Source organism: Curcuma longa, chromosome 9, assembly GCF_044706935.1.
Source record: "Curcuma longa cultivar G26 ecotype Majalengka, Jawa Barat chromosome 9, ITB_CL_G26_1.1, whole genome shotgun sequence".
In the NCBI taxonomy this organism is placed as follows: domain Eukaryota; kingdom Viridiplantae; phylum Streptophyta; class Magnoliopsida; order Zingiberales; family Zingiberaceae; genus Curcuma; species Curcuma longa.
The window spans coordinates 7375020-7398490 of NC_133869.1; the positions used below are offsets into that span (position 1 = coordinate 7375020).

A 23471-nucleotide genomic window follows, 5' to 3' on the forward strand; every position below is an offset into this window, starting at 1 on the left:
TAGTCGTAATTAGTATGATATCTTGAAAATAAAAAGGTAAAATTATAGAATCATGTTGAAAGTAAGAGTATTATCAGGATAAAAAATATACTAAGAGATATCTTTTGATTTTTTTTTAAAAAATATCATTTTAACAATTTGGATAATTTAAAATATTCTTTTTCATTTTTGCAATTTGACTCTTAAAAATTTATAATTCACATTTTTATTCAGTCTGTTGCTTTTAGGTATACCACGTGGAATATTATTCTACTATTTCTTCCTAGAAATTTGTTTTGATCTAGTAAGAATCAGCAATATTACAATTGATCATTATGAGTTTGTAATTCACATTTTGTCCAAATATGATGAACTAGAAATATTTCAATTTCACACTTAATTATAATAATAATAAATTTTACTTTGCCCTAAAAGTTTTACACTATTTAATCTATTTTTAACTCTCGGTTCAAATTATTCCAGTATACCATTATATTAAGAAGGAGAAAGTAAAAAAAAAAGAAAAGATATTCAATTAAAATTCAAATGATTTTTTTTTTGTTTGTAGAGTTTGAAAAAAAAATTGAAAATGTTTTCTAAAAAAAAGATATTTTCTATAAAAAAATACCAAAAAAAAAAGTAGTGAAACGTAGTGGGACTGAAGAGTAGATATTTTCTATAAATAGAATCCCTGAGGTGGCGCATCGTGTCTCTGATACTTTACTTTTCCACCCTTCTTCCTCTTCACGAGATTCTCCTCGCTCCCTCCCTCTCGGCCTGTGGAGAAGTACTCTCTAGAGCTTCTCCGGAGGCAGATTTCCCGTGTTCCTCGTCGGTCCCTTCTTCTTTCCCTGTGTATAAAATCTGACGAAGTTGCGGATAGATCGGCTGAAGAGATGACGAAGCTCGAGAAGATGTCATCCATCGATGCCCACATGAGGCTTCTGGCCCCCGCCAAGGTCTCCGAGGACGACAAATTGGTCGAGTACGACGCCCTCCTCTTGGATCGGTTCCTCGACATCCTTCAAGATCTCCACGGCGAGGAAATCAGAGAGACGGTAGGCTCACTCGGTCTATATTGTTCGGCCTTGTGGAATTTACATTGTTCTTGATGATTCTTATCCTAATAAATTCAGGATGCTTTTTTGGAGGAATCTAATGTTGTTGTTCGTTTCTTCTGGATGATTTTGGAGGAATCTAATGTTGTTGTTAATAAATTCAGGATTTGATTGTTAATTGTTATTATTATTATTATTGAGATCAGTAGAATACTCAGTACCTTCGTGTTATCGTCTGATTCTTGTAATGATAAAGACCACAAGTAACGCTTAGCGTTGACTGAATTACCTTCTAAAAAGTCTCATGTTGTTGTCCCTATTCTTTCAAGTTCACATTTTGGTTTATTGTTTGTTCTTATTTTTTATCAAACCTAAATGGAGCTAGTCGATTACTAGTGACAGAAAGTTGGAAACTTTGCTTAACCTGGGCTTGCGGTTTTGCGCATCAGGTTCAAGATTTGTACGAGTTGTCTGCTGAATATGAAGAGAAGCAAGAGTCTGAGAAGCTACTAGAGCTGGGAAAGGTTTTGACTAGTTTGGATGCAGGCGACACTATCGTGATCACGAAATCATTCTCCCACATGCTTAACTTGGCCAATTTAGCTGAGGAGGTGCAGATTGCCTATCGTAGAAGGACCAAGCTGAAAAAGGGAGATTTTGTGGATGAAAATTCTGCAATTACTGAGTCAGACATAGAGGAAACACTCAAGCGACTTGTGGTGCAGCTGAAGAAGTCAAAAGAAGAGGTATTTGATGCTCTTAAAAACCAGACAGTTGATCTGGTTTTGACTGCACATCCTACACAGTCAGTCAGAAGATCCTTGCTTCAGAAGCATGCAAGGTTTGCCAAAACCTTAAGTTATTGTCTGCTTGGCAGAATTCATTCTAAGCATACATGCCATGTTTTCCCTTTTTGTTTCCCAGTTTACACATTACTTAAGCTTACACATTTGTTTGAATTGAATATGAAATTATATTTGAACATTTCTGTTATTCTTTGATCATTCCTTTTCCTACTCAACTCAACATAAAAAAAAGACAGTCCAGTGCACGAAGCTCCCCCCAATGTGGAATCCCAGAGAAGGATCGGATCACATTGGTCAATTGTATGCAGCCTTACATTACATTTTGCAAGAGGTGGTTTTTGTGATTCGAACCCGTGACCTGAAAATCATATGGCGGCAACTTTATCGTTGCGCCAAGGCTCCCCTTCTTTCGTCATGGCATCTTACTTGAACTCTGGTCAAATGTGTTGTCGCAGTTAAAACCCAGAAAAACATCTATTATCACAAACATCTAAATTTAATGTGAAAGGGTTATATAGTGCTCACTATGGAAACACATCATATTGTTTACATCTAAACAAATATCATAATTCTTAGAAATTCTCATTTGTAATATTCTTGGTGTACTATGTTTGTTTAACAATGATAAGTTGGTTTCAATGAAAAATGGAGTCATCATCTATGTCTGAAAGACCAAAGAAGATATATTGGTTTCTTACATACGATTTATTGTTTGCTCAGGATAAGGAATTGTCTGACCCAGTTGAATGCTATAGACATTACCCCCGATGACAAGCAGGAGCTTGATGAGGCTCTTCAGAGAGAGGTAATTCTTTCTGTCGTGTTTACTTAATGCTCAACCTTTGATATCATTGTAACTTTTCATGGAGTATGAAGCTGCATGTCTATAGTGATATCATTTGTTTTTCAGTTTGAATTAGAGGAGGAAAAAAGGGAACATAGCTCGTTGATAGTCAATTTGTAATTTAAAGAAACTGTATTAAACTGGCTTAATATTTTTGGTCATTCATATTTTGAAGCATTTAGGAAGCAGAATCTTAAGTTCATGGAATAAAGTTGTTTTAAACATTTGTATTCTTTCTCTTTATTAAAGTTTTTTAAAATAATTTTAAGTGAATGACTGAAACATTTAATGATCACATGACAGGTTAGGCTTACCATATGGTTCTCCATATTCCTAATATGCTATGTCCAAATCCTTTGTGAACACATAATTTATCTTTCCCTTCACACATGTTTGTTGAATTTCCTTGTTTATTCAACTTTCTTTCAAATTCAAAGTCAAGAACTTGCTTGTCCCTGTTCATACTTCATCCTCCTTGCAAATATGGTAAATGAAAATTTCACCATCAGTAGATATTGCTTTCTGAAATACTTGGACCTACTTGTTTTGTTCTTTATCCAAATGCTTGTTCAGTATAATATATCAAATAAAATATCCTCCATATCCTAATCTTGGTTTCGAGTGTTCTGTCTCAATTGTGTGTTATGGTTTCTGCTTTGACTTCTTCATTTGCTTCTAATTTTTTCACCTATATCAGCTCACAAGTATGGCCTTTTCACTTCCAGAGAAACTAGTTTGACATGAACTATAGTATTATAGGACCTCATTGCATAGAAAGTCGATCAAACCTAGTCTAATTCTTGAACAGATTGTACAAAATGCATTCTGTAATAATCTTTAACTTAATAGTTGCTTTTCTTTTAATTGTCTCAACTTGTGTAGATTCAAGCTGCCTTCAGAACGGATGAAATCAGAAGAACACCTCCAACTCCTCAAGACGAAATGCGTGCTGGAATGAGCTATTTCCATGAAACCATATGGAAGGGTGTCCCTAAATTCTTGCGGCGTGTGGATACAGCACTAAAAAATATTGGGATAAATGAGCGTGTGCCCTATAATGCACCTCTTATTCAGTTCTCATCTTGGATGGGTGGCGATCGTGACGGTATATCATCTTCCTGATTTTGCATGAGTCTGACTTTCCTTTTCCTAATGTTCGACTATCAGTGTGGTTGATTATCGTAGCTACTGAGAATGAACAATGAAATATGTTATCTTGTTCTTACAGACTTCTTGTGCATTTAGGTAACCCAAGAGTTACTCCGGAAGTAACAAGAGATGTATGCTTGTTGGCCAGAATGATGGCTGCAAATTTGTATTATTCACAAATTGAGGATCTAATGTTTGAGGTATTAAATGATCTTTTACTGTAACTTGATATTTCTTTCCATTTGTTGTTACTGCACAAGTTGTTGGTGACTTGTTTTCTCATAGTTATCTATGTGGCGCTGCAATACTGAACTTCGGGTGCGAGCTGATGTATTACACCAGTCATCAAAAAAGGATGCAAAGCACTACATAGGTACTATAAATTATTGGAGCACATTAGACTTAGCAACTCAGTATAATATAAACTAAAAGTATTCAGATACAATCTGAACTCACCATTTGCTTCCCATTTATCATTTAATAGAGTTCTGGAAACAAGTTCCTCCAAACGAGCCTTATCGTGTCATACTTAGTGATGTGAGGGATAAATTGTACAACACACGTGAGCGCTCTCGCCATTTACTTTCAAATGGATTCTCCGACATTCCTGAGGAAGTAACTTACACTAATATTGAGCAGGTACCATGATGATCTCTATTGAACACTGTTATTTTAATCTCACTCTTTGTTGGATACAGTATCGATTAGATAGTGAATGATAGTGAATTTATGTTGCATTACACTAATTTAGAATCACTGTATTGCATGTTTCCTGTTTTACCTTTTTTGTGCTGCCTGCCTTGCAGTTTTTGGAACCTCTTGAACTCTGCTACCGTTCACTCTGTGACTGTGGCGATAGAGTAATTGCTGATGGGAGTCTTCTTGACTTTTTACGTCAAGTGTCAACCTTCGGTCTATCCCTCGTCAGACTTGATATTAGGCAAGAATCTGATAGGCACACTGATGTTGTTGATGCCATTACTAAGCACTTGGGAATTGGATCCTACCGTGATTGGTCTGAGGAGCAACGCCAAGTATGGCTGTTATCTGAACTTAATGGAAAACGCCCTTTGTTTGGTCCTGACCTACCAAAGACGGATGAAGTTGCTGATGTTTTGGACACTTTCCATGTCATAGACAACGGAACATATTGGCAACTGCTCCATCAGATGTCTTGACAGTTGAGCTGTTGCAACGTGAATGCCATGTGAAATCTCCGTTAAGAGTTGTCCCGCTGTTTGAAAAACTTGCAGATCTCGAGGCTGCACCTGATGCTTTAGCAAGACTTTTCTCAATAGATTGGTACAGAAACAGGATTAATGGCAAGCAGGAAGTTATGATTGGGTATTCAGATTCCGGGAAGGACGCTGGGCGATTTTCTGCAGCTTGGCAGTTATATAAAGCTCAAGAGGACCTTATAAAAGTTGCCAACAAGCACGGAGTGAAACTGACCATGTTTCATGGGAGAGGTGGAACTGTTGGAAGAGGTGGAGGTCCCACTCATCTGGCTATCCTGTCTCAGCCACCAGATACAATTCATGGATCTCTTCGAGTTACAGTTCAAGGTGAAGTTATTGAGCAGTCTTTTGGAGAGGAACATTTGTGCTTCAGGACATTGCAACGTTTCACAGCTGCTACACTTGAACATGGAATGCATCCCCCTATCCCTCCAAAGCCAGAGTGGCGTGCTTTGATGGATGAAATGGCTGTTGTAGCTACTGAGGAATATCGATCTATTGTCTTTCGAGAACCACGTTTTGTCGAATATTTCCGCCTAGTAAGTAACCTAGCTCTCAAACATCATTATTTACCTGTTAGACATTTGGTTTGATTTTTTAAATTTGCTTACATATGCATGATTGTTAGGCTAGATTGTCATGATTTGGAAGATCTGGATATCCAATGACAGGGTAAAATCCATGAAGATAACCACAAATAGTCAGGACTCACTTTGTGTTTGTTGTTAATGTATTTGCATCTCATTAGAGAAATGAGACCTAGATCCTATGAAGTTAACGTGTCTCCATGTTTTTTCCCACTGATCTTTTGAATTGTTTTGAATTGTGGCCTCGACTGCTCAATCCTTTGCCAGGTCTTCTTTGCTTTCAAAACACCTGAATGTGATTCTTATAATTGGCAGGCTACACCAGAGCTGGAGTATGGCAGGATGAACATTGGGAGCCGGCCATCGAAACGGAAGCCCAGTGGTGGCATCGAATCACTCCGTGCAATTCCTTGGATATTTGCATGGACACAAACACGTTTTCATCTACCTGTGTGGCTTGGTTTTGGTGCAGCATTCAAGCATGTCTTGCAAAAGGATATCAAGAATCTTAAAACTCTTCAGCAGATGTACAATGAATGGCCATTTTTCAGGGTCACCATCGATTTGGTTGAGATGGTTTTTGCAAAGGGAGATCCTGGAATAGCTGCCCTGTATGATAAATTGTTAGTTTCAGAAGAATTATGGAAATTTGGGGAGCACCTCAGAACCAACTATGAGGAAACAAAGCGTCTTCTTCTTCAGGTGAGAAGTTCTTTCGTTGACCCTTCTTGAGTCTAATTCCCATATATATGCTTTTCAAGCATAAGAATTCTCCTAGTTTCTTGCAAGCGCTGACAATCTTTGCCAATATCTCTTATTACTTATACCCACTCTTTCTCTGCAACCAAGATCATGCTTTAATACCCTGAAACTTTTCTTCAAGGGAACTTTTATTCGCGAGGAGCGAATCTGAATTACTCAATGAGTTCCTGTTAACTTTTTAAAGTTTGCTGGATTCATATGCTCTTTCTAGGTGCTTTACTTCTTTTAGTTTCAAATGCTATCAGTCATTGTAGTCTGAAGCGCCACATTGTTTCCCCGCTTGTAGGTTGCTGGTCACAAAGATCTGTTGGAAGGCAATCCATACTTGAAGCAGCGTTTACGACTACGAGATGCGTACATCACGACACTGAATGCTTGCCAAGCATACACCTTGAAGAGAATCAGGGACCCGACCTACCATGTTAATGTGCGGCCTCATGTCTCAAAGGAGATTACAGAGTCCAAACCGGCTGCAGAGCTGGTGAAGCTCAACCCGAGCAGCGAGTATGCTCCGGGACTGGAGGACACCCTCATCTTGACCATGAAGGGCATTGCTGCTGGAATGCAGAACACTGGTTAAATTCATGAACCAGATTAATTACATCCCATAAATAAGGCATTGCAAACTTAATTATGACCGATAAACTTTTCAGCATCTTTGCCTGATCATGAAAGGTAAGAAGAAATAAGCAAGCTGATGGCAAACTTAAATCTTATCATGTGTGGATATGTTTCATTCTTATTTTGCAAATAATGAACTTCTGTTTATTTGTTTCTTCATCCATTTGCAAACAATGAAATACTCAAAAGTCATACCTAACAACAATAGGCCTTCATTCATTCCTTTTGGCATCCCTATGAATCTTTAAAGAATGGTAAAGGATATAATACACATGAAATCATATATATGGTCCATGAGTTAGCTGAACACTAGAGAGATATTAATGGGGTTGGTCATCAATTAATTTCTTTGTCTGGAGTGGACCTTGTTTTAAGGTACAGCAAAGTCCAAATCACTTGCTAAATACTTTCCTTGTTCAATTATGTTTCTGTTAATTACTCATGTCGAAGTAACTGAGGATTCCATTTTGCAATAGTTTTGTGATTCATTATTACCTCAAGCTTCTCCATTGTTGCAAGCAAAGTGCTGATCAAATAAGTTCGACCGACCGAATGCAATGGCTTAGTTGACCGAGTTGATCGAATTAGTTGAGTAGATCAAATAGAGTAGGCTATTAGACTAACCAAATGAAAGAAGTATGATGCAATTTCTGACCTAATCAACACGTCCTTAGCATAGTCAATCTTATCTCATTTCACTCAACTCATTCATCACTAGAAGCTAGGAAAATGCCAAAAGATAATATAAATATTTCTTGAGGACTTTGGCATGGATGAAAACTCGCACAGGAATGAAAAAGGAAAGGGACCTCTCAATCTTAAATCATCATATACAAGTATTAGACCCCTTCTTTTGCCTAATAACTAATCAACCATGCATTTCATGCAACAAATTATATTCCAAGACAATGGCTTTTGGACCCATTCTTCATTCTCGATGCAGGAAAGCACAAAGAAAGAAGATAAGCAGGGGAAAAGGAATCTCTGCTGAACGAGATTCCAACATCTGATGTCAAATTCAATTCCATTTTATTTACTGAGCTTGAACAATGTTTTTTCCAAATTCCTCACAGAAAATTGTTGGTAGAATGTAACAACAACTTGGAGGTTCACTTGCCTGCTACAGTTGACAGACTTCCCCACAATTAATTGAAACACAAGTTGAAAGGACTAGATATTGATGATTTCAATCAATTCCCTCATTCCAACCTCCCTCCACTAGTTTTCACAATCTGAGTAAAATCAGACAATATCTCTCTGCGTCGTAATCAACTGCAATTTCTCAATTTACCTTCTCACAGATGATATATGATCGTGGGACCGACCGTATGGGATTTCACCTTGAAACCTTCCTCCATTTTTTCTGCAAGTTTGTTGCATCGTAACCAACTCAGCTATGCCTTTTTACATAAGATGAGCAGGAGAGAGAGAGCAGAGTCTGATCCACTGTTCAAAAGCTTCTTGATGGATAAAAAATGGTTTCTTTGTGAAAACAGAAGTTTCTCATGGTGTTATTAAATTAATTTGTAAAAGGTGCAGAGTGATTGATTTGATCAAGCCTCTATATATTGGCTCCGCTCTGCTGCATCTTCTTCGTCTCTCCTTGTTTTCGATCGCCATCTCGTTCCGATTGGCATTTCGACGAACACCGCATGTCCCTCTCGCTGGCGCACGGGCGCAAGATGGCGGAGGAGGAGGGCACAAGTTTCAGGCTTTTCGGGACGGTGATCCAGAAGGGGGATGGGCGAGCCAAGGAGGGTGAGGAGGAGGAGGAGGAGGAGGAGGCGTCGCCGCCGCTACAGGAGCGGCTGGAGGCGCTGCCGTGCCCGAGGTGCAAGAGCAGAGACACCAAGTTCTGCTACTTCAACAACTACAACGTCAACCAGCCGCGTCATTTATGCAGGGCCTGCCACCGCTACTGGACCGCCGGCGGCACCCTCCGGAACGTCCCCGTCGGTGCTGGCCGCCGGAGGGGACGCCTTGTCCCCCGCGGAGGAGCCGCCGCCAGCTGAGTCAGAGGCATCCAGGGTCATCCGGCGCCGGCGAGAGTTGACCCGAGGGCCGCCGTTGACTTTGGAGGCTCCACATCTGTTGGGTAATTGCAATCTGTTTGCGATTCCCCAGGAAAAAAAATTCCTCGCTTTCGATTAAATCTTATATTCCTCTTAGAAGAACCTTGAATTTGTCGTCTCAAACGCATACCTTTTTTGATCGTAGACAATTGATTCCTAAGAGTCAACAACATCTCATGTTTTTTTTCTGTTCACCATCAAAGATTAGCTGTTGCAGAAGACAAGGAAGACAACTACTACGTGATCAATTAAAAAAAAATCTCAAGACTTGCATCTGAGTGTGAAAATTAAACGAGTGTTTGTTTTTTCTTTTCCTTTTTCAATCATCAATCATTCTAGCTACTTGCCTGTCTCCATTTTGATGTCGCCCTTTTGGTCTTGATGCATGGATCCATTTCGTTGAAAAGTTTATTATGAACAAATTGATTGTTAAAAGGTCGTCGATTCATTGATGACTAGTAACGACATTATTTGCATGGAAAATGTGGATTATGTAGGGAAAGCGAGGTATGAATATTTTGAAAATCGATCTTTGTGTATAATTAATAGGCATTCCAATTACAAGTTAACCTTTTCTTCCTCATCTCCTACCTTGTGATCATCATACAGTAGAAACATTTTTCTTTCCATCTTTATGAGTGCATGTTCTGAGTGAGTGAGTAGCTAGCTAGGGGACCTAAAAAGATATTATGAAACAGCAAAGAAAGGAATTGGATTGAAGTGAAGTAAAACTCTTTTTTTCCCCCTCATAATTAAGTTGATATAAAATTATATATAGGAGCAAAAACATATGCGCTGTTGTTTTCATAATGTATAATGAGCCGGCACTGACGCTTCAAAGTTGAGGCATGTGTTTGGGCGGATATATAAACTATCCACTGCGAGGTGCTTTTGCAATGCCCTTTGCACTTTGCACGTGGGGTTAGAAATCCAAACAAGATAATACACATATATAGATAGCGATGCGGTGAGTAGTCGGCACCACCCACTCACGTGGTCTGATAAAAATCAAAAGTCAAATTTTTAAAAGGCGTTCCGGATGCGTGCCCCGGGGCTCGCTCCGGGGCGAAGCGTTCCAATACTATCCTTGGACGATGGAATTGCGTAAGTGTTGTAGGCGTACGCCCATAACTTCAAGGCATTCGCTTGGGCGTTAGGGCGAGCCTTAGTTCCGATTTAAAGGCATAAGCCCCATAAATTATTTTTAAAAAAATAGAAATTTAATAGCTCAAAGCCTTAGACTTATCAAACAATAAAGAGGATCTTTCTCCAAAATATCATTTCCTTTAAATCCCTAATTTAAATAAAACCCTAATCCTGTCTATAAATCATCAATTTCTTCTTTCACCACCATCAACAATTTTAAATCTCCATTTCTCTGCCTTCAACAAGCTCACAAATCACAAGTGATTTGCTCTTCTCAATTCACGAATTCCATCCAGATCCGAAGATCAATCAGGTAACTTTCTCCTTTTTTTTCTTCCATTTTTTCGTTTTCTTTTTCTCTCATTTTTTTTGCATTTTTTGGGAAAGGTATGTTGCATGATTCTATGAGCTTGAAAATAGAAATTTATTAGGGGCATTAATTTGTTTAAAATTTGGCTACTCATAATAATAACCATTTTTAATAAAAAAAATAATAAAAAGGAACGTAAAGTTATTTTTATAATTACTTTGACTTAGACATTCATATCTAATAAGAGTGTGAGAAAAGCAAAGGAAAAGATCACAAGAGTCAAGACAACTAAATTGTGTTCTCCAATCAAATTGCAGAAACATGCAAAGCATATATACAACATGGTCTTGCACTGAGCTCCGCACATGTATCTAGTCTAGTAAAATTTAAAGAAAATAAGTCGAAAAATATATATAGTGAAAAAACCATAAAAAGGGAACCAAATATATAGTTCATTCATTACTTTAAAGTAAAAAAGATATTAGCTTTGTTATGTTCTAAAAGTACTAAAAGCGCAACTATTATGTGTTTGACAGGATGACTTCTGATGAAGATATTAACTCTGAAAGTGCTAGTAGAAAAGATTTTGCTTTGAAGCATGCTCAAATAGAGACTAATGAGAAACACTTCAGATGTCGCTACTGTAACCAAAGATCTATTTATATTTTTAAAGTATTTTTTATAATATATATCATATTTTTATATATTTAAAAATTTAAAATTTATGGGTCTTACGTCCGACGCCTCAGGGCTTTCACCCCGTGTCGATAAACGCCTCACCCAAGCTTCACCTTTTAAAACACTGGTCCAGACGAAGACTCCAGTTTGATCGACGCAAGAGATCAGATCAAGTCAAGATCGATTACTAATCTTGGGAGTATATGTCTAACTCCTCGACACTCGACTCCTTAGCTCTCCGACATGATCTCTCCTAATTCCTCGTACACTCGATTCGATGAAATTCGTAGGTATAAATCAAGGCATTTTCTGACGATAATGGGTACCGTCACTATATGTTACACCCACGACAAAAAAATCATAGGTAAAGGCATAATAAAAATGACGAAAATAGATGTTCATGGGTATAAATTTTTGAGGTTTATACTCACGATTTTCAAGCTTTTACTTACGATTTTTTTCCGTGAGTATATGATAATTTTCTTGTAGTGTCAGTTCTAAATGCCCCTGTACTTCCACCACATGTACTTACGTGTAAATTATGTGGCTAGCCAAGGATGGGAGAATGTGAGATCACGAGGTGCTAGGACGTAAGTGGCGGACGTGGGCATCCCTTCAACCCAAATGTGGGTGGTTGGGAATGCTGAGAGAAGAACATAGGAGTTGTGGTGGTCGTGTCTCGCTCTCCTAGCTATCAAGTAGTATAAAGGAGAATTTGCTCTCTCCAGATGTAAGTATGCACACATAAATCTAACTACTTCTTTGCTTGGCAAGCCTCTTCTTCTTCATTCTCCAATCATTGGGGCCTAATTTAAACATCGGAATGGTTGTATCAAAATTTACCTTGGTCTTCATTCAAACTATTATTGCAGATATATGATTTTTCTAACCTAGTGATATCCACAGTGAAGACCTCCAATCCGTTGCTAGTCTCATGTTTGATAAAAGATAGAATCTGTAAATTTAGCAACATATATATGAAAGTAGCGAAAATTGAGATTTCTCATGAATTATAATCGTTTTGAATGGTTAAATTTATTATTTGTTAGAATCATTAAATAAATTAGTTTCGAACCATGAATGGTTAAACATTCCGAACTGTTGGGCCGTTGATTCCGACTTGGGTCGAGTCTAAATTAGTTTGCTTGGGTGGAGTTTCCAGAACCTTCCCTACTCTGAAGAATGGACAGCCCCGGAATCTGGAAGATGGCCTTCTCCCAACGGCTGCGATATAACCAAACTTCTTTTCCTTTTACGATTCCTGCACAGTCGATAATCGATGGGAGCTCCGGCGATCGTCGTGTTGTCTAACCTGTAGTATACAATGGTCGAGGAGCAGCGACTGAGGCTGGATTTGGAGGAGTTGCAGCATCGCCAGAGCATCGCCAAGAGACCCCGAGTCGTCTCCTTCCTCCCATCCGAGATCCGCATCCTAGACGCTAAGGTACGATCGCGATCTTGCTCATCCTTTTTTTCCTGAACAGAAAAAATAGCCTTACGTTTTATTCTCCTACTCTTGTTAAGTAGACGAGATAGTTCGACCAATGTATCGTTTTGTTGTGGTTTTCTCTCCATGCTGAGTTGCCATTGCTCGATGGGCTATTGTTGTAGTTGGCGAGGGTTACTGCTGCGACAGTGGCAGCAGAGAAGGCTGCAGTCTCAGCGGAAAAGGCCCCTGTTGATGCTGCTGGTGGTTTCAACAGAAGCTATGTCACTCTTGGATCGTTCAGCTGGGATCAAAACAATTTGCGTTGGTTATTGGGAATTGTTATCAGGTTTGTTTAGTTCAAGTATTATATTTTGATCCATCAAGTTAAGCCTTGGGGCAACATTTAGGTCTCTGCATTACTACATGAGAGACAACATTTTAGATGACAAAACGTATCACTGCTAGCAATTATAGGTACTATATTGGCCTCCATGGCTTCCTCTACTCAGGATCGTGTGAATCTGACCACAACCAGCTAACGTGGCTCTGCCTTTGTATGCTACTATCAAGCATTACTTCTGAAATTTTGTACCTATGAAACCTTGAGGCCGCTTAAGGAGTGAAAAGGATAGCAAAGCATGTAATATATTCAATGCGGGCAGAAGATACATGTTTATGGAAAATACTGGATTTTCATTTTCAAACAAAGAAATCAAAATCAAGCATGCTTCAGATTTTGTTTTCAATTGATTATTGCAACTAACGATGGATGTTTGTGATGACATGTAGTATATTGTTTGTATATATTTTGATATTGTTCATTAGCCGTGAATTGCTTTTATAGTTAGGGATATGGGGACGAAAATGAAGAACATCTTCCCTTCCACTTGTATGCACATCATGACTTGAATGACATTTGTTCATTAGCCGTGAATTGCTTTTATAGTTAGGAATATGGGGACTAAAATGACAAACACCTTCCCTTCCACTTGTATGCACATCTAGACTTGAATGACATACTTTTAGCAACAGTTTGAGTTTTTTCCCAAGTACAGAACTTTTCAAGACTTTATATTTGAATGTTCTCGTGAGTACACATTATTGACTGGATTAAGGTAGCACCACACTAGCCCTCACATAATTGACTCCTTAACACATTTTCTAACTAAGTTTATGTTTAATATATATATATTTTCACCTTTACTTTTGTTCTCTTTAAACTGATCTTGTCTAAGGTGAATATTGATTTTAGTAACCTTAGCTCTCTTAGTTATTTTGCATCAGATCTATATATCTACTGAAGGTGCAGACCAAGAGAAGGTGGATGCTGTTTTAAAGCCAATGTCTGTTGACCTCAAATTGCATGATATTAATGGGAAGAACTATCAGTTTTCTATTCCAAAATTGAACAAGGAGATATCGCCTGACGAGTGTACGTTGGTAGTTAAACTCAAACCCACCAAAGTTATTGTTACCCTTGTCAAAGCTTCCAAGGGAAATTGGCTGAACCTGCACTTTAAGGAAGACAAGGTACTTGTAGTTTCATAAATTATAGATTCTGCTATGGTAAATTCATATGTATTAATACTTTCCAGTGCTCCACATAACATAGCCAGTATACATAACATCTGGAAAAGAGACAAGTAGAATTTGGTATGTTAGCAAAATACAAAACAATACCCACTCCTGTTTCTGGCATACCTGTGAAAGTTGTAACAAGATGTGCCCACCTTTACATGTTTATTTATACTCTTGGCATTTGTTGCCTACATTGTTTATCTCACCCCCAGCTTTTTTAAGAACACAACAAAGTGGAAGATGTTATCCAATGTTAAAAAGAGATTATACTCATTGACTGATTCAAGCGTTGTTTAACTTGAGCCTGTGCGTAGGGTTTGTAGCATTTTGATTCTCACACAAACACAATGTTGATTCTCTTTAGTATGTCTACGTTGTTTATGTAAGGCTTCTCCAAATCAATCTTGCTCCTCCTTGCATACGCATTCTGGATTTGGGAGAGTTTGTTTCATTTAATTCTAAAGATGATACTTATCCTAGGGATCGATTTGCATCTTGAGTCAAATCTTGACAAAGACAAAGATCCGATGTCAGGAATTATGGATTTGATGAAGGTGATCCTGTCCTTCATCCTACCTTCCTCCCTCTGAATTGTTTTTGGTTGGAACTTGGAAAGTTATTTTGTCCTGAACTGTATCCTCAATGGATTGTGAGTACGTCTTGTGTTTATTCAGACGACAACATGAGTCGAAACTGTTATAATCGTATTATCCTATAAAATCATGGGTTAAGCTTCGATTAGCTTAACCAATCTTTATAATTTGGCAGTCATATCCTTGTTTTTCATGCCATCTTCCACTTCCAAAAGACTGTAATTAATTATCCTTAAGAGAGAAACGTTTGACAAACAAGTACCGTGAAAATTCCAACTGTCCACCAATCGGATTCCGCTGATGGCATCCTTGTCTTTGGCAGGTCCTCCGTCCCCACGACGGCGACAGCTACCGGATTCTTTAACCCGCACGCTTCGATGATCGATGACAGCCACAGGGACGTGGCGTGACTTCGATTGATTTGCACTTTACAGTCGCAGAGCTGTCGCTGTCGGTTGCGAGCCGCGACGGCGGCGCCGTGAAATGAAAGCCACTCTGTCGACGCTAATTATTGAGTCGTGGATTCAAGAACCAGTGCTGTTTGGATGTGAGAGGTTCGTATCAGTCGTATTTTCTGCGCATTTAATTTTTTAAATTGTTTTTAAAAGACGACCTATTATATTTTGATTTTTATCAAACTATTATATTTTTAAAAAAAAAAGAATGTATTTAATTTTTCAAAAAATCCTTTCCATTTATTTAACTCTATTTCATTTAAAATTAAAATTAAAAAATTAGTTTTCTTAAATTTAAATATGAAACAATATATTTTTTAATTTATCTATATTTTTTAACTTAAAAAAATTAAATACTTTTATTTATTGTTTTTAATTAGATAATAGATAATAAAAAAATAAAGATGGGAAGGGTATTTTTAATTGTTATCGATCAATTTGGTATGAAATTTCTTAATAAAATAATTAAATATTTATTTATTTTTCCTTGATTCAATTTGATTCAGTTTTTTTTAAAAAAAGTCAACTTTTTTTTACTTTAATTTATAAATCAAAATAGATGGGAAGGGTATTTTGGAAATTAAATGTGTCCTTTGATAAAAATCAAAATATAATGTACCCTTTGAGAAATTTAGAAAATTGAATGCGCCCAAATCATATTTTAAATATCATTTTGAATTTGTTTACCGTGATTAATACTACTAAATCATATTTTAAATGTCATCCCAAATTGTCCTAATAGATTATAGATAAGATCAAAATCATACTTCACCGACTAACATCACACAATGCTATTAGTAAGTATGAGCTATTGCCCTCCATCAATACAAGTTACATTGTCAATTGTAGAGTAATAAAATGTTGTCATTTGGGAATGTAAGATCCATTTTTTGTCGTTCGAATGGATCTTGATCTCATATCAATGATAGCGATCACACTTGCAATAGAAAAGCTTACATTGTGCACGATAAGCGTTGTTATCGTCCCTTGTTAGATGCCCACTAAAGAGGTTTAATGCTCATGAGGATAGCCACAATTCGTTTTGATAGCTTGTTTGTGAGGACCATGCAACTAAATAGTGAGATGAGTTATGAGAAAACTCCCAATCATCAAGTGTGTCGGAGGGAATTCAATATGACAATGATCGAGATATTTACGATCACTCGCCACATTTGAGAGAGGATAGAGTCTTATTTTCCTTCACACCGAAAAATAATCATTGTCGTCGTGCATTCCTTTTCTTCTTCCCCCTTCTTTCCTCTTCTTCCATCTCCATTTTATCATTCTAAATACTCGGAGCCTTAAAGTTTAGCTTATTACAAATTAAGTTCTTGCATTTTTTAATCATTTTTCTCAATATATGTCTAAAATTTTAAGTGTTCAATTCTAGACGATTTCTCATTTTGAATTAGACTGTTATAAGAAATTTTTAATTGGTATAATTAATTGTTTTTTTTCAAAGTCAAATTGGTTGGATAAATCTTTGGAGCAGCACAATTGAAAGCTAAGTCAATCTAGGTTTTACATACAAAAGGTCAACATAATCTAATTAATGTCCTAATTCAGTATATAGGAAAGATGACGTGTTGAACTAATCTTTCTCACAATAATAAGATAACATATAGACGTAATCAAATCTAGGATGCAAATGAATCGAATCTAACATAATAGTATAAAATATTGATGTTCGAGTTTGAAAAATATATGTGATAGTCAAATTGAATTTAAAATTCAAAAATATAAATGATTATGGTTGGTGTTCGATTTGAAATGAAATTTGACTTCCGCATATATATATTTATATTGAAATTCAAGTTACGAATCTTGATTCGAATGATAATTAAATTATGAGTACGAAAAATCATCAACAAACTCAATTCCTTTTTAAATTTTAATTTGAGCATATATATTTATATTGAAATTATGAAGATAAAAAATAAATAGAGTTCGGTTCAAATTCGGTTCACAAGTATTTTATGAACGATCAAATAAAATATTATGAGTTCGAATTCGTATATTGATAAAAACTATCAACAAACTCAATTCCTTTGCAAATCCTTCTTTCTTTTGTAATGATCATCATCATAAAGTATAGAAGAACCACTAATTCAATCCCTTCTCCTTCTTTCTTTTGTAACTATCATCATCATTATCCAATGGTCATCCGAAATTTTTATCCATAATGATTATTATTAATTATTTTTATTATTCTATGATCTAAATTAAATTAAATTTCTCTTTCCAAAATACTATTCGATTTTGCATTCGTCTCTCAAATATTCTTTAATCTAGACATGTTTCTCAAGCATCTCATTATTTTATGTTTGACTTCCAAACGTGTTTGGATTTCAAATCCGATTTTCTAAATACCTTATTACTCTAAACTCAATTTTTCGAGCAATATACTCTCCGATCTTCTTTCGTACGGACTTAAATCAAATTATTTCGAAGTATCAGATATAAAATTATATCATATGATATGAATTTAAAAGAGCACGTGCATATGGTTAATAATGAGGAGATATGAGTGGAGACGCAAGTCAATAAAAGGAGAAGACAAAGAAAAATAAAAACATTAAAAAAAAAGTGCAACCCCACTAAGTATAATTTATCTATTTATTTCAGAAAGACATGTTTTCTAACAATGCAAATTTCTTCCAAGTTTGCAATGTCGATGAACGTCACAAGAAATAATCTTTGAAGTTCTGTTTTTCAAAACACTGATTGATTACGAATAATTTTTCGTTATCGAGATAAAAGGTGACACATCAATATCAATTTCTAGTCAACAATTGCCTTTCTATCAGAGGAATAATTTTTCTTCTTCCTTGACATCAAAGGACAACGCAGCGATCAAATCATCCAGATTCATTCACTCACGGTTTGGATGTCAGAAGAGAAGAGTTAATAATGCATGAAATGATTCCGTGGAGCCTTTCTTTTGCATGACTTGTTTTCCCAACACGTCTTCCTTCTCCAATTAGCTGACTGGCTGCTCTAGTTGTATTTCTAAGGAAGACAGACAGAGACAAGCATATCTTTGCCTGTTCTGCTTAGGGTTTAGATAGTAAAATGGGTTATGCACATGGTGTCTGCTAGGAAAACAGAGATAACAAAGAGAAAAACAGAGGAAACAAAGTAAGAAGAAGAAGAAAGGACATGCAGATGTATATATCAGTGCACCAATCAGTTCGTTCTCTGCTCTTTGACCACCCCAAAAGCTTAGTACTGAGCCCTGCATCTATGAAGCCGATCCATCAATGAATCCTCCTCCTCCTTCCTCGCTACTTCTCGAACTGGCCCAACCTATAGTCCCCCAGTTTTGTCTTGTAGGCAGCCTTCTTGTACTCGCTCCATGTGAACTCTCTGTACTTGCTCGCTTCTCCCTCTCCCATCACCTCTCCTAATGGCGCAATCTTCTCCGTCGGCGCAGGCCCGAAGAAGTAGATCATCGACGCCCGCGACTTAGATCCGTTGGCCAACACCCTGTGCCTCACGCTCTTGAACCTTCCGTTCGTCAGCACCTGCAATAGCATCCGTTAATCAATCCATGATCATGCTGAAACTATATAAACATTTTCTTCTTTTACCTGGAGAGTGTCGCCGACGTTGATGAAGAAGGACTCGTTGTCCGGTGGGACTGAGACCCAGCTCCCGTCACTGAGCGAAATTTGTAGCCCCGTGGTGTTGTTCGACCTCAGTATAGATATCAGTTGGGGATCCGTGTGCTCGCCGAACCCTGTCAAGCTGCAATTGAGCTTCTCCAGCAAGGGAAATTTCGGGTAGTGATTGAGCCTAATGAGTCCGTCACTTTGATCTCCCAACACTAGATTGCTGAGAGCGTCTCTTTGTTTGAGCTTCAACCCGTCCGCCATTAGTTCCAGGACCTCACGAGCTAGCTTCCTCACACCCTGCAAGTACTCCATCAAAGCCGAGCTGAAACAGAGGATGAGATTGTCCGGATAAATATGATGAAGTGAAGATCAAATCATTTGAGTAGCAGTAGGAGTACTTCGAGCTCACCGGAAAGAGTAATCCATGAAAGTGTAAGCGGAGGGATCGGCGGTGACGGCAAAGAGGAGGTACTCCACCCAGCCGACGTCGCCATTGGGACCGATTCGCTTGTTGCCGTAGCCGAACGGGTTGGCCACGCCGGCCTTCTCCTTCTCTGCCTGCGGCGAGTGGAAGAAGCGGAGCGCCTCCACCTCCAGCCGCTGCATGAGCTCCATGGGAATGCCGTGGCCGGCGACCTTGAAGAAGCCGAACTCCTCGCAGGCGCTCACGATTGCCTCCGCAGCGCCGGGCTTGGAGAGGTCCACGACGGGGACGCTGGAGAAGTAGGCGCCGGCCTTGGGAGAGCGGAGGAGGGGGATGGCGTCGAGCGCAGGGTTAGCCAAGACCACCATGGCTGAGACTGAGACGAGGAGGGAGAAAAGGTGTGTGCATGAGATGGAGGGGACGGCAGAGAGGGCTTTATTTATATACCAAAAAAAAGATTTATTAATTTATTTATTCCATTTCTGTCATGGCCGCAATTGAAAGCTCGAAAGGAATCCAACCAACGTGTGACCTGATCCATTGGACACGGACACAAAGCATGTACCTGTCGTCGACAATCAAAATAATTTTGAAAATAAGGTCAAAATAATTATCTAATATTTGTCTAAATTCAAGAACGACATGTGTGAACTAAACGCCCACTTTATAAAAGATTTACAACTTATACTCACGTGTGGATGAATCTTCCAAAATATAATTGCTATCTTTGAGAAACATGTACAAAAATGCCAACAAATGAACTCAAATTAATTGTGATCACGGGGAATTTTTCAATTGCAACAACAACAACAACAACAAAACTATTTGATGCAAATCATCTAGATGGATTCCACCTAGAGGTAGACAGACATATGGCACCAATTATATACGCCCATAGAGCCGTTCTTTTGTTCGGTAGGTCCTCGACACGTACTTTGGTGAGCCATCAAGAATTAAAGAACCATAGTAGAATTCTTAGGTATCACAAAACTAGCCGGCAAGTCTGATAGATTAAGAAACTTGCTGGATTCTGTCACACACTAAGTCAAAAGGAACGGCATCCACTTTTGGATTGTATATGTCTTCGGACTTCTTTTCTGGGGAGGTGATACTTTTTTAATTCATTAACTAGTATAGGAGCGGCTTCCTTTGCTTGTACTCCTCAACTTGATGGAGTATGTGGTGCACAAAGTCAACAGTGGAAACTGGGTGCGAATGGAAAAGGAAGGCTATGTTTGACCAGGAATCAATCACATCTCCAGCCAATATATTCATCTATTTCCAGCATTGGAATGTAGTGATGCAATTTTTCTCTTAATGAACTCTTGCAGAATGTCAGTTTGAATGGCTTACATTGATTGCTACCTTGACGTAGTTTCGAAAGGGCAAGGTTGCTTATCAACATGAAACTCCATGTTCGGATTTGAAGTGATCTAAAGCACCTTTTAACGACGTGTAAAAGTTTAAACAGTATCATTCCTTTGATATGATGTTTCATACCTATTGTATCACATGGAATGCAATATGTTATTCCACAGAATCTATGAACCGTATGGATTTTTTTAATAACAATAGTGAATGCTGTCGAGACAAATGGCATCTATATTAAATGCACACAGTAGAATTTGTATATGCATAATCATAGCTGATAATCCAACAGAAACCTATGAGAGCTATGTTTGACAATTGAGCCTCCATCGCCTCTATACAAAGAGATCAATCAGAGTAATGGAAGACATGTATTAATTCAATTAATCTTCTTCTTATTATGTTTTTCACAGAAAACACAAACACACCTTATTGTGATTTTTTTTTAAAGGAAAAGCAAAATCCTACGAGTTTGGCCTAACAATTCATTTTGTATGTTGAAGCTGGTAGATCCACACGGATCTCAGCACAAAAAGGGCTCAAGTTATTGTAAGTCGTTTCTTTCAAGAAATCGGTTCAATTTTCAAGCAGAAATAACAATAACAACAATAACAATCACAATACATTGTCAACAAAACGTATTTTATTTATCCAATAACTTCGTTTGCATCAAAACAAATGGGGCAGAAATTTCGAAGAGCAGCAACCGATTAACATAAATCAACAACAGAATCGCCGTAGTAATCAAGAGATTTATTATATATGGTGAATACCGAACCGATCCATGGGCCATGAGAAGATGGCCGGGCGCATAAACTCAGTGAGCGAAGGCGGCGAGCAGAGACGCGATGGCGGTAGTGAGCACAAGGATGCAGAGATCCGGGGCCGCCCCTTCGCATCCGCTCTCCGGCAACGGAGCCGGCGCCGGAGATTCCTGGCGGGCGCCGACGATGGCCACCGACGCGAACAGCAGAAGGAGGAGAGGCAACTCTATAGCGATCTTCGCCAATGCCGCCATGGCCCAAACAGAGGAAAGAGAGAACTAGAGGAAAATGAATTGGTTGTGGCGTCGGAGAGAGAGGGAAATATATAGAGAGAGACAGAGGAAGTAGCCGTTGGCGAAGGTTCGAAAAGTTTCGAACGGCGGGAGAAGCACGTGGGCGGGTGTCGGGGGCCCACGGGTGGGAGTTTGAGTAGAGTGGCCGTTACAAAAAATTGGACGCGTGGTCCAGTAATATATTGTGGGCCAAGTTACTCGACAAGTAGAGGATCGCAATGGAGATGACATGGCGTGGATCCCACCATAATTATTTTTCCCCTTTTACCTACCAAAGTGATCTCTTAAATCGTTTATCGGGCAACGAGAACCTACCTAATTTGGCAAAGGACCCGACTCACGTACTCAAGCTCGATAACCCTGTTCATCAACCAGATTGTCTGCTTTCTATTCATCAAGCCCGTGGGCCCAAGTGTGGCCCACGGGTTCCTTCCCTGAAGAAAGGAACCGGGTCTAGGGCGATGGCGACGGAAAAGTTCGTCGGGTTTCTTCACCGCTAATTCCTTCGTGACGCGGAATCGAGGAAGTTGTGAATCGTGATGGTGCCTTGATAAATTTCTTGCTTGTGATCTGCGTAAAGCTCCGGTTAGTCGCACTCATACAGCTATTTTGTTCATTAATCATCCACTGATGCACATGGTTTATATCGATCATGAGGTTGTAGCACTTGAATTTCTGGCTCTATGGATCCAATTCAGCTGTGCTGTTCCGTGGAATATATTTTGACTTGGTTAGGATGTGGAGCGGGATTTGAAGGATGCATTTTCCAGCACAAGGTCGAAACTTAATACTTCTGGAGAATGAATCAAACGTTCGTTTTGGATAACCTTAGAATAAGGGAGAAATATATGTTGTATTTGAACGAAGTTGGAGGAAAGAGAAAAGGCAAATAGTCATGTTTACTTGAAAGGTAGTGTAGCGTAGAAGGCTATTAACGCCTTTCAAATTCTTCGTTTTGTTTCTAACAGATAGGTAGAGATGTGGAAATGGACAGGAAAGAAATTTGAGAATATAACAAACACAACAGAAGACATTATTTTTAACCATTAAGTTCCATCTGACTGAAAAATGGATGGAAGTGGACGGAATGAGATTATGTCATTAATTCATTGTTTTCTTATTTTATCTATTTCCTTTCTACCTTCATTCTTCTATCCAAGTAAAGAATACATAAATGAAGAGTATCTCACACTTTTGTTGTTTGGCAAATGATGGAATGATCATTTGGATTAGCTTGGCAAGAGATACATATAAAAATGGCAAGAGGGCTCCGCATGACAATTGTTCAACAAAGTTTCAGGAAATGAAACAAGTTTCAATAAATTTGTAAGGAAGTGGGCATGATTACTGTTCCCTTATAACCTTTAGGCAGTAATGCCTTTTTATGAAATAAAGGACCGATCAATATGATTGTCACCCTTCAACCCAATTTTTTTTTAAAAGATAAAGTATCTCAATGAATAAAGCTAGAATTGAGAAGGGCACTTGTGTTCCTCAAGTGAATAGCATTGGAAGATGACAAAATCATGGAAGGGAGAACCAACAACTAACAATTATCAAATGAATATATATTAAACTTGTTTGTTGCATTATCCTGCTATAATATTGATACTCTAGCCTTCTTATGTTGTAGATAAGGATTTTTCCTTATCAACAAGCATTGGATATACTTTTCAAACAAAATAGGTAATTTTGGTATTCGT

The 23471-nt window shown here is 38.2% G+C and overlaps 2 protein-coding genes and 1 pseudogene across 2 annotated transcripts; 2 read left to right on the forward strand and 1 right to left on the reverse strand.

The window, feature by feature from the left end:
- Nucleotides 1-704: 704 nt before the first annotated feature.
- On the forward strand, nucleotides 705-7201 carry LOC141834735 (phosphoenolpyruvate carboxylase, housekeeping isozyme-like; annotated as a pseudogene).
- A 1408-nt stretch (nucleotides 7202-8609) lies between these two features.
- Nucleotides 8610-9056, forward strand: LOC141834343 (dof zinc finger protein 5-like). Its single transcript, XM_074721714.1, has one exon. The coding sequence runs from the start codon at nucleotides 8697-8699 to the stop codon at nucleotides 9054-9056; it is 360 nt and encodes a 119-aa protein (XP_074577815.1). The 5' UTR covers nucleotides 8610-8696.
- Nucleotides 9057-18105: 9049 nt separating this feature from the next.
- On the reverse strand, nucleotides 18106-19738 carry LOC141834764 (gibberellin 2-beta-dioxygenase 3-like). The gene is made up of 3 exons (XM_074722121.1): nucleotides 19329-19738; nucleotides 18896-19241; nucleotides 18106-18829 (listed from the first exon to the last, which is right to left on the reverse strand). Exons 1-3 carry the CDS (start codon nucleotides 19709-19711, stop codon nucleotides 18590-18592), a joined length of 969 nt encoding a protein of 322 aa, XP_074578222.1. The 5' UTR covers nucleotides 19712-19738; the 3' UTR covers nucleotides 18106-18589.
- Nucleotides 19739-23471: the final 3733 nt, after the last annotated feature.

Excerpts from the sequence above, each read along its gene's own strand:
- LOC141834343 (XM_074721714.1), top strand. The coding sequence starts at position 8,697 with ATGTCCCTCTCGCTGGCGCACGGGCGCAAGATGGCGGAGGAGGAGGGC.
- LOC141834764 (XM_074722121.1), bottom strand. The coding sequence starts at position 19,711 with ATGGTGGTCTTGGCTAACCCTGCGCTCGACGCCATCCCCCTCCTCCGC. Across the intron at positions 19,242-19,328 it reads TTCATGGATTACTCTTTCCG|CTCGGCTTTGATGGAGTACT; the intron begins GTGAGCTCGAAG and ends CCTCTGTTTCAG. Across the intron at positions 18,830-18,895 it reads ACGTCGGCGACACTCTCCAG|GTGCTGACGAACGGAAGGTT; the intron begins GTAAAAGAAGAA and ends ATGCTATTGCAG.